The sequence below is a fragment of the Tachypleus tridentatus genome, chromosome 7 (assembly GCF_004210375.1).
Source record: "Tachypleus tridentatus isolate NWPU-2018 chromosome 7, ASM421037v1, whole genome shotgun sequence".
Classification (NCBI taxonomy): domain Eukaryota; kingdom Metazoa; phylum Arthropoda; class Merostomata; order Xiphosura; family Limulidae; genus Tachypleus; species Tachypleus tridentatus.
The window spans coordinates 26636757-26649273 of NC_134831.1; the positions used below are offsets into that span (position 1 = coordinate 26636757).

At 32.8% G+C, this 12517-nt stretch overlaps 1 protein-coding gene across 7 annotated transcripts in view; it reads right to left on the reverse strand.

The window, feature by feature from the left end:
• Positions 1-12517, reverse strand: part of LOC143255340 (synaptogenesis protein syg-2-like) — a 135207-nt gene that overhangs the window by 62758 nt on the left and 59932 nt on the right. The window contains exon 2 of one of the 7 annotated variants that reach the window (XM_076510830.1): positions 9944-10407. The exons of the other annotated variants lie outside the window; for them this stretch is intronic. Coding sequence (XP_076366945.1) covers positions 9944-10007 — 64 coding nt within the window. The 5' untranslated portion in view covers positions 10008-10407. The remainder of the gene's footprint in view (positions 1-9943; positions 10408-12517) is intronic. 7 annotated transcript variants of the gene reach the window in all.

The window sequence follows — 12517 nt, forward strand, 5'->3', positions numbered from 1 at the left end:
AACGATGTTTCCTTAATAGTAAGATGTTATTTATTTATTTTGTTTTGTTTTATATTTTACTCTCAAGAAAATATGGATGGTGAGAAGACAGAATTTAACGTCGAAAAACTGCAAGTATGAATACAGAATACATAAACGTTGTTAACATTTAAAGTGATCCTAACACTCAAAAATCATGGGAGCAGATGATTACAAGAGTATTGAAAAAAATGGAAACAGCGCCTAAAGCAATTATGTTGCATTTTTTACCTCTTATTACACATAAACATCTGTAAAACTTACATGACATGGTCTCTGGTAAGGTGCAGAATAAAAGTGTGTGTACAGAGAGATTCTAAATTTATGTTATACCGACTTAAGTACATTATATTGCAACGAATTTGAATATACAAATCAGCATATCAGCTAACAACTAAGACCAATTATAAGTCGCGGTGGTAGAATGTACATCAGAATAACCTTTTGAAAATTTCTGACGTTATGTAGTTGCGACACCACCAAAAATTGATCACTTTTTGGAACGGTATGTAACATCTTTTTCCAATGCAAAATATTTCTACACTCGAATCGTAAAGATGCGTTCGGGTTGGAAATTTGGAATTTTCGAGACAGGGCTATCACCCTATGCACTTAAAGAATTGGAAAACAAAGAAATATGGCACAATTTGAGGAAATCAGGAATATTCAATCGTATTCAAACGTGAACCGTTTAACTTTGTTCACACCGAGTAAAGGAGACGTGGTAAATAACACAGAAATAGCTATTATTCCTATTAAGAAACTGTATTAACCTCATCTATTATGTAGAAATGATTCTCAAATTAATAAGTGGATTAAAATTAGAAAATTCTGAAATGTTTGTCTGACATCTCAGCAATGTTGGTGTTTTTTTCAAATTTACATTATCATAGGCTTGGAAAAGTATGGCTACTTTACGACTTGTAGTGACATTAAATAAAGTTTAAAGTGACAAGGCTGGGTAGACATCAAGTATTGAAAAAAGTAGATGTAGAAAAACGTCTTGGGTGACGTCACATTAGTAAGTTTGATCATGCTACAAATCATTTCAGGTTATTTAAATACTAAAGTCAGAGTAAGTGTATCAATAGAGAAGTAGTAGTATGAAAGAAATCAGTGTCAAAACATACACAATTCATTCGAATTTTATATTTTTAACATATTACGAGAGTCAAGTAAGATTATCATAGATTGGAATGATAAACTGCAAAAAATGATCGATATGAAAAATAAAGTGCGAAAAAATGTCTTACAGAAATTAAAAATAAGTCTCAAGTAAAAGTATCAAAGGGTGAATGTCAAAAAAGTACCATTTCTTTTGTTATTTCAAATCAATTGTACATGCGAAGTTCTCAGATTATTTTAAAATGTACGTTTAAAACGATTTTGATTGTACAACCTACTTCCAGAAGTAAAATCACAGCAAAACTATGAAAAACAAAACAATTTCATAAAAAATAGTTTGTTTTTTTCAAATTAGTAGTGACTCAGTATACATAAAAGAAGATGACATAATATCACACATTCAGTTGTTCTGGAAGAAATGTTTGTATTGTAAATACATTTTGTCAAAGTAGTTGTTGAGAAGTATAAAATATGTATGTTTAACAAAAACTGTGCTGATAAATAAATCATACAACTAGATTTGATTTTAGTAAAACTGGTATGGGACTACATTTCTGAAATAAGACATTTGTTGATAAATAATCATCCGATCTAATCCTTGACATCTTCCTAAAACTAAAAAAAAATATAAAGCATGCTTGTCTAACCTTTAACTCCAACAAGAATTCGTTCCATGTATATCTATTTATTTGGACGAAGAAGAAACAACAAATAATGGTCACGCACTTGAGTAAAATTGAGAGCTTGTGTCAAGACTTAAGCCGTGGTGTGATGAGTTCTGTTTTGGGGTATTTGTTGTATCAAGAAAACATGAATTCCAGTAAACATACTGCTGCAGTCACAAAGAACTAGCAGTGTAGATGCCAAAAACTAGGTGAAATAACGTATAGTTCCAAGAATAATGTAAACACAAACTTTCGAGCTGACTTTCATATTAAAATTTAGTATTAAATGCTCCTGGTTATTAATTTAAATGAAGCGTACTCTTCTAATAGTATCCTTATTAAAGTATCACTATTCTAATAGTGTTGCTCATCGTGTACTAATATGTTAGAACTGTAAATGATGACTAGCATAAAATATTAAACCTGATAAAAGTAACCAACTCACAAAAGAATGTCGAAAACTTGACAAAAGTAACAAGCTCACATAAGAGTGTAGAAAACCTTATAAATTTGTTCGTTTTGTTTTAAATTAAGCGCAAAGCGACTCGAAGGCTATATGTGCTAGCCGTTCCTACTTTAGCAGTGTAAGACTAGAGGGAACTCAGCTAGTCATCATCACCTACTGCTAATTCTTGGACTACTCTTTTACCAACGAATAGTGGGTTTGAGCGTCATATTATAACGCCCTCACGGTTGAAAGAACGAGCATATTTGATGTGACAGGGATTCGAACCCGCGACTTTTGAATTATGAGTCGAGCGCCTTAACCAACTGGTTATGCTGGGCCAAACACCTGACAAAACTAACAAATTCAGGCCCGGCATGGCCAAGCTTGTTAAGGCGTGCGATTCGTAATCTGAGGGTCGCGGGTTCGCATCCCCGTCGCGCCAAACATGCTTGCCCTTTCAGCCGGGGGGGCGTTATAATGTGATGGTCAATCCCACTATTCGTTGGTAAAAGAGTAGCCCAAGAGTTGGCGGTGGGTGGTAATGACTAGCTTCCTTCCCTCTAGTTTTACACTACTAAATTAGGGACAGCTAGCACAGATAGCCCTCGAGTAGCTTTGTGCAAAATTTAAAAACAAACAAACTAACAAATTCACATAAGAATGCTGATGGTAATGTTGATCTTAATTAAATTTGGATAGGAAAAAAAAAGAGCTGTAGAAAAGCTATTTCCCTGATAACTTTAGTCAGCCATCTTTCGTTTGCAATAAGTGCAACCACCACGATTATGTTTTAACTTTCATTGTTTCAATATCATTGATTACAGATGCATCTATCGGAATAGATTTATGAAGTAAAACATATAATAACTGTATTTTCAAATAGTAAAATCATCCAAATTAACACACGCTATGTGCCATGTCATTACAGTTATGTTGTATTTTTTATTTACTATTGACTGTTATGTTTCTGGAAAACAAACCCATCGATTTTTTAAGCGCGAAATCTAAAACTTTTCAATATTTTTTATATTATTGTAACTCTTTCTCAGGGCTTCTTTCACAATTCTTAAAAACGCAAACTTAACATATAAGATACAGCAATAATATTCGTTTGTATTCTTATTTGTTACTACAGGAAAGATAACATAATTGGGTTCAATATAGTAAAACATCAAAATGCTAATTATAATGTCGTAATGTTGTCCGAAACTTCTGAAGCTTCACACTTTTCACGCCGTTCATACTATGAGCACGTGAGCACAAAAATTACTGACAACAAAGTTGGAAATCACGGGATGGTATGAGGGACTGATTGGCTTATGATATGAGTAATATCCACGTTTAGCGTTTGGTGAACAAAGCGGTTCTGGTATTCAGAAATAAAGGTATTGTTTCTACCAGCATGATATCACCGGTAGAACGCAACCTGAAACCATTTTTTGATATATGTTTGTAGTGCAAATATTTCACTAATATTACTATTTTGTAATGGGTATTTTGTATTAGCGTATTCCCTCCTTTAATAAAAAAGAGATATGAGGGAAACAATATTTGCAATCCAGAATAAGCAAAGTTTTCTATAGAATGCCTCAATACATTACTTTTTGAATTAATTACTTGTTGTATGGGTCCCTAGAAAAACAAGCATGGCGATGATGAATCTTTGTAGAATGAACGGGAAACGCCTGTTGTGGAGACACAAGTGTAGAGGACGACATATCGAAAGTCTTCCACCTGGAGACGAAAGTGCCATGTGCGTTACCCATCCCTAATATTGAGATGATAGACTAATGAGAAAACAGCTGATTGATGTAACCCACTGTCAACTTACGAGAAATACTTGTCAGAGCACGTTCTAGAATGTGACTGTCACTTTTATTTCACACGCATCCACATTTCCAAAATGAGAAGAAAGAGGGACGTGAGCCATGAATCCTTATCTCCACAGTTCATCACACTGACTACTGGTCCGCTCTCGACTCTTAATGCTAAAATAATTATTTTTGACCGCTTCGTATGTAATGTTTGTTTGTTAGTTTACGAAATTCTTTATGTTAATAATTTTCATAAATTGACAGAACTACATCTTTAAGTATATACAATATCTTGTGATGATGAACTTTATATACCATAAATCATTCCGTTATGCTGAGATTTAAGGCTAATATTTGGAAGGTGGTTGTACAATCTGTTTAAAGGAGTACTGCAGCTGTTTTATTTGTTACACTCTGCTCTTCCTATATTGACAATACAGTAAAATGTAATATATATGATAATGCTCTTATAATAACAATATTTAACGTATATTTCCGTTAACAACTCATGTGAATAGTCTTAACTATAGTCCTGAATGATAAAAGTAAGAAGAAATAATACTAATTCACAAAATGGCAATAGTGAATCATTATATAGAATTAAGGTTAGGTTTTATTATGTTGGAAAAGTACATACGATTAAGATAAAATGTTATAGTCAAACCAGGTGAATTGTTATCTTAAATATAAGTGAAAGGTAAAAATCAGTTTGTGGTGGTTATTACAAGTTTAACTTTCATAAGAAAAATACCATATTTTATCTACACAACCAAAGAGATTTGTCCTATTTCTTATAATTTTAATTGGAAAAAGTAATCATGTGGTTGATTGAAGCGTGTTTTTACTTGAAAGAAAAATACTAGGTAACACAAATTTTGTTCCTGGATAGTATGTGCTATTTCTTAATTGCATACGTTGTAAAAGTACAGAAAAAGGTCATTATTCCCTTCAAACTTTGCTTTTCTGACCTGGATAATGAAACTTAGAAATTAACCTACTTTCTATGTAAAATCGGGCGAATTTGCACATTTTCATTTTCACAAGGTCTGAATAGAACAACATATGAATCAAGATTTACATGTATTTATACTAACTTTATATAAAAATGAACAAAATGTTTAGAAGTGAGTAGTTTTTCGAGATTTGCGACTGTAATGTAAATCACTTTTAAGTATCAGCCCCCAAATATAGTCTCCCATCATGTTTTTGTTAACGCTCCTTGGAGCGGCGCTCAAAGTCCAGTGTATCTTAATGGAAGCGCTTGCCTTGCTCCTCTGAGTATGCTCCCACGTTTTATTTGAATTTATCAATATGAGCGTCAAGGATATGTACTTTCAGGGACATCCTGCAGACCATATGGTCGTAGTTATTCACCAGAGCCTCAACCAGTTCCACATAATTTTCGGCCTTGTGATTGCCCATGAAGCCCCGAACCACTGCGACAAAGCTGCCCCAAGCTCTTTTTCCTTCCCTCTGAGCATCTTCAAGAATTCTGTATAATTTGTATAATATAAAATCTTACTACTCAAGCAACCAAAAATTACCCGTTTTGCCTTCTAGAGTTTTTTGCAGAGCTTGCAGTTAAAATGAGGTGCCGAGGGTTTGTCTTGGTCCACGACAGGCATGCTGAAATATGTCTTGTAGGCTTCACACATTTTAACAGATGCTGTCACAGAGTATTTTTTTGCTCTTGTCTTGATAAATTGCCCACACATATAGCATAACACGTCTGGAAAATGCTTGCATCTTCTTGATGCCATCTCTGATAAAATCAGGTAGGTCTATGTGTTCACTTAGGCAGCTAGAACTAAACTGAAGTGGTGAGCCCCTGTATATATATATTACTATGCAAAGTTCTAGAAAATTCTAAAATGTTCTTGAAAATTTTCGTAAGTTCTACAACATTCTAGAAAATTTTTGAAAATTCTTGTAAGTTCGAGAAAATTCTTTATCAGCTACTCAGCGCTGAATCTACTTGGAATGTTCTGGAAAATGGGTAAATTCGAAAATTTCATTACCCAGGTCACAAAAGCAAAGTTTAAAGAGAAAAATAGGTATTTTCCATTTACTTTAGATATAAGCAATTGGGAAATAACACTTTCGGCCAAGGAACAAGAAAAAGTAAAACTTTTGTTACATAGTGTAATTTGCTCTTACAATATTTAATAATGTGGTTAATTCGACATGTTTTATTTTACTGTTTTATCATTTTCAGATTCATCTTTCTAGTATGATTTTACCAAGACATAAGCCAACGAAAATATTCTGTAAGAAATAACTTGTAGACATCGGTCTTTATACTTTATATAGACACAGACTTTAATCTTTCCACAGACACAGGCTTTCATGCTTTCCACAAACACACACCTTTATAGTTTTCGTAGACACAGGCTTTCAAACTTTATAATGCAGTTGCATATTGAATTATATTTTTTTAATTATCTTATAGATAGATCATAAGCGATTCGATTTATCATCATTAATACTGTCATCATTGTTATCACGACCAAGCCTACACCTGATACAAACCATAGAGAACACTCTAAGCGCTTCAGTCCTCAACTTCCAGTTTATTAGCAATGATGTTAAACCGTTGAACGAACATACAACAATGAAAATAGCATTAGCATCAATGCACATGAGAAAATTAGCTTACAAGGTCATATACATAGAGGTCTATGATATCTAAAAATAATAAAAAGTATTATAACCTAAAGTGAATCAAGCATGTCTTACATTAAGTCAGTTTATAAAGCTAAAGAAAACTCTTGTTATGAAGAATGTCCACTTTTGCTCCACTGACGCCTTTTATCACATGCGAGTTACATTTAAACAATTTAAAAGACAACGTGAATTCTTTCTTACCAACAGAGGAAGTGGAAATGTCTTGGTTTAAATATTTCCTTCCAATTACCAGAGACATGATGAAGTTTATTAGATGTTTAACGTATTATTCAAGTTCCATCAAGAAACGTGTTAAAAATTACAGCATTAACCTGAAGCACAAGGATATTCGTTTAATATGACTTAGCAAGGGAAAACAGATAAGTCTGTCAGGAAATTTTCTCGCAAATTTGTGTTTCAAATGCTACAAATGTACCATCGTTAGAAGGGCCTTTGTCAGAGGTGTTCAGATTGCATACTGGCTTTTTAATTCAGAATCACCTTATCTGATTTTTTTTCTTCAAACTTTTCAACGTAATGAGTACGGTACACAATTGTGCAATGTCATTGCATCATTAATTTGAGGACTAGCTTCGATTTCTACTTTACTTTTTTGTATTTGCAATGTATAATACACAAACAATAATTAACCCGTGTGTACTTTTCTAAAAGAAATTAACGTTACACTAAATACAATTTCTATGGGCTTTCTAGACTTACTTAGGTCTAAGCTGCGCATGAATAGTTCAATCAGAACGATATGCTTACCATTTGTGAACATGCATTAAGACGTTTCTTCATAACAGCTACGTTTGCCTTCATTACAACTTTATATCCCTCCCACTCCGTGGCACACCGTCATACCTACGGACTTACAACGTTAGAAACAAGGTTTTGATATCCATTATGGACAGAACACAGAGATCTTATTGTGAAGCTTTATGCGAAATTACAAACAAACAAACTTTATGTTTACTTTACTTTGCAATAGCTTAGCTTGGGTTCGTTTTCTAGACTGCTATAAACACCTAGTTACTTCTTCTTTAGTATAGGTTTTATTCTTCGTTTTTAGGAGTTTCTATGTTTCAACTCGTAAAATCATGTCATACACTGAACGTTCATAGCTGCTGTTTCATACTATGTACACTATTATTAATATTATTTCTATTGGAAATTGTGTATTTTATGTGTATTTTTATTAAATAAAGATACAAGTAGTGATCTTGTTTGTCTGACCGCTTACAATTTTTCAAAAGTAAATTAGGATTTATTGAACTAACACATAATGCTTTTCAAAAAGTATTGTTTAAATGGCGTGCACGAAAATGATGGTATTTCAAGTGAAGAACATGAAACCTGCAACAAATATTTTGCGGGTCGCAGCTTGTATTTGTTTACCAAACGTTATATGCAAACATTTTCTATGGCTATTTTCAATTAACTTTCACTACAAAAGAGACTAAAAACTAAATTGGCTTGTAGTAGTTTCCATTCAAAGAAAGTAAAAAGAAAACAATCAATATGCATAGAACTAAATCTCTCATGAATTTTTTAAGCAACTGGAAACAACATAAAATAACATCAAACTTTTCACAACTTGTGAAATCGACTACTTTGAAAACAATCTTGAAAACATCGTAAGACAAAAATGCAAAGCTTGCGCGTGTTTCCTTTTAGCAAAACCACATCGAACTATCTGCTGAGTCCACCAAATGCCTGATTTTAATTTTGTAGATCAATAGGCTTACCGCTGTATTAGCGGGGGACAAAATGCAAAAACTATTCAAACTGAGAAAAAACTACCTAGTCCTCAGACATATCCTAGTGACGCACGTAAAATTAAAAAGCTAACAACACTTGCGCCGAATTGAAAACAAAACAAGACATTTGAGTCACACAACCTCACTAAGACATTCCCAAGTAAGGCTTCCTGCCGCCGTCCTCGATTTTTAACTACTAACCAGAGGAAAAGTAGCCAGTAAGCAACATCTTACAACCACCACTGTCCAGGAAAAACATTTACTGTGGTATTGCATGGTATTGAACCCAGATCACTCGCTCTAAACTCAAGTTCTTTACCTTCTGAACAAACCACTAACAAAAAAAATAAGTTTCGTTTTTCAGAAAAAAATTAAAATAGATATTTTTTTCATGTTTTGCCTTTCTTGCATTGAACTGTGACAAAACCATCAATGGCTACTAATATCAGTTTTATCGTAATATATTGGATGATCTGTTTTTACCTGGAGGTGTTGTCCATTGATGATTCAACCTTACAATATTTACTTTATCAAAACCAATTTTTAAAATGTTATTAGTTTATTTTCTAGCTTAATAACTTTAGTAATGAACAGTTTTTGATATGAGCAGATTTTACAACTGTACTATTGTTTGTTTGTTTTGAATTTCGCGCAAAGCTACTCGAGGGCTATCTGCGCTAGCCGTCCCTAATTTAGCAGTGTAAGAGTAGATAGAGGAAAGTCATCACCACCCACCGCCAACTCTTGAGCTACTAGGCTACTCTTTTACCAGCGAATAGTGCTATTGACTGCCACATAATAACACCCTCACGGCTAAAAGGGCGAGCATATTTGGTGCAATGTGGATTCGAACCCGCGACCCTCGGATTACGAATCGAACGACTTAACACGCTTGGCCATGCCGGACTGCAATTGTACGAACTGAGTTATCATGAATTCTTAAATTGAAAAACTCCTTGATTTTATTACAAGTGTATGAACTGTATGAGCAGATAGCCAAACTACTTTATGCCATAAAACACCAATGAACTGAGTTATTGTGAATGGGTAAGTAGAGGAACTTCCTCGATTTTACTAATACTACTTTACAAATATTTTTTACATTTTTCTCATAATATTTCGCCTATTTAATTTCTTACTGTTAACATTAATACAGTGATGCATTTTGCAAAAGACACATATATGCTTTCCTCTAAATTTTCCTTTCTGTAACTGATATAAGTATATTAAAGTAGCGTATCTAATTTTATCATATTATTATAATTTGTTCGAGTAAAGATATAATCATCAATGCACACCTAAGGTGAATTTTGTTTACTGTGTAATATGGCTTAAAAAGTAATAACTTAAGGTATATATTTTTAACTTTCATTATTTTTAAACGTAGGTGTGACTCTAAAATTATTCATTATACTTTTAATGTGTTTAATAATCAATGTCTTCTCTCACCTTTTGATAGCAGAAGGTTAGCAGTCGTGCCTACGTCTTCGTCTCTATCTTTAGTATCACACATTCGGACACAGCTAATTCATCTATAAGCTGTGAGATGCTCTTTTGAGATATTTCTATTTTTAATAATTCAATCCATTCTTTACAGTATCAGAGGGTATCCGAGGAAGAGTGTCTTTGTAAAGTTATTACTCTCATAGACCATGAAGTGGATAATGTGCTGCTTTTACGTTTCAACGTGTAGCTTATTATCCACAAGTTTCAAGTATTTTACTATCGACTTTACCACGCTAGCATTATTATACCCTTTCAGGTGTGTTTTTTTTAAGTCTGAATTTGTTAATACATTAAATACTAGAATATATTTTAACAGTCTAATTTATCATACAAGATATGTTATTGATTTAAAGGCCGAAGTTTGAAGTTGTGTCCCTTTTTATTAGATCTTCTTTTTCCGGATTTCCCTGTGGTTAAAACATGAAACAAATGTGATTCAGATATGTAATGCTAAAAGTATGTAAAATTATATGAAACGCATTTTCTGATAAATTAAAGCAACATTGGATGGAAGTTTACTTCGTGCATATTATTAATATAAAGCATGCAGAAATGTTGTAAAAAATGGAATATATACAAATTTATTGTACTAATAATGCATTAAGTTGTGGGATAAAAGTGTAAGAGAAGTTGATATATCCATTTTTGCTTGCGTATGCTTCACAAACAAATTTAGATTTTAATTTTTGTACAGCGACTCATTTTGAGCTTTCTGATTTATTATGTGGATTCAACAACAGCTGCTTTAACTTTTTGTGTCGGTTGACGGTTTTTGGGCTACCAAATTAGATTCTACTTTTACTCTACAACGTATTTTTCCGTTTAATACATTCAATGAGAAAATCCCTGTAGTATACTAATCGATAACGCTTTCATTTTATTGTTCTTTTCAAATGCTAATTAAGCGTCGGCTTATATACATTCTCCTTTTAAAAAATGTCTTATATATTGCACACATTCACTTAAAGACTTTGTCTTGAATTCGTTAGTATTTCAGTCCCTAGACAACTACCTTTTCCCAACTCATCACATCATTCTCTTACTAACCCGACACAGTACTGTATATAGCTGTTTAAAATCAATTACCAAAAGGGTAATTCATTCACCAACGTAAAGCTCACTCACAAGTCTAATTCATTTACTAATTTTACAGTGACACTTTAGACCCAGTGTGGAAAATTATTTCAAGGCTTTAAATTGTAAATAAAATGGAAGTTATCAACAAATTTTATGAACCAAAAGTAACCCAATAATTAATATAGCTAATTTAATATACCGTTGTATTATCGTCGAGAGTTTTCAAAGCTCTAGGCCAAGCACAACTGAAAACGTAAATAGTTATTTGATTTCACCAGCTATAACACATTTAACTAAATTAGTCTTAGATATGAGACTAGAAATTTATTTGGATTCTTTTTCAAATTTGAAAGATCTCGACAATAAAAAACTTAACCGTTAAATGACTATAAATCAAATTAATCTGTACAAAATTAAAACACTATAAAGTGAAGTATCAGTAAAAAACTAAAACTCACACTTCTCTAGTACTGAAATCGTTTACACATAATACTGTTGACGTGCCTTTATTATAAGTTATATTGTTTGTGAATAAACATTTGTGTCTGGAATAAGTTTGACTTTACCTATTGAGTTGTTATGAAATATAACTTACCTCTTCACGTTAGCTTAAGTTTTATGAGTCATGTCACTAGAATAATAATAGCCCGACCACATACAGCTGCAAGAATCTTAGACACTATTCTGTATTTTTTTTATTCTGAAGAAACAAGTTTTATACAACCATCTCATTAATGTTCGAAATAAAATGACGAACTGGAAAGTACTAATCTGCTTCACCAAACATGGTTTTAAATAAAAAAAGTAATTTTAATGATTATTTTAAACAATACTGAGTTATATGTTGAATCTAAATTAAGAACTTTGCAGTTTTAAAATATACCGAAAGCTACTGATTGTCCGCCATCTCAGTGCACCTAGAACACAAAATATACCGAATGCTACCGCATAAATACTGTAGTAGGAATTAATATTTTATGGTTATAAGTGTCTAACAGTGCAGGTAAAGAAGCTTATTGTAGATGTTTATATGCAAAAACGGCTCGTTTGGGTTGAGAAAATATTTTACATAGAAGAGCGAACAACATTTCGACCTTCTTCGGTCATCGTCAGGTTCACAAAGAAAGAGGTAACTGACCGGAAGCTGACCACATGTTTGAAAGGGGTTGTGTAACTGAGTGTCGGTATGTAGAGGGCGGTATTAGATGTTTGAATATATAACTTATTTATTTTATTATATTAATATAGGTATAAAGGCGTTCCTTTATATTGGTTTATTTTGGGTTTAAGTTGTTGTATAAGTAAGGCTTCTTTAATTTTGCGTTTGTTTCTTTATTTAGTATTTGAGTGTTTTCTATGGTTATGTTGTGTTTATTTGACTTGCAGTGTTCGAAAACGTGTGAAGGTGACTTTTTATGTTCTTTGAATCTGGTTTTCATT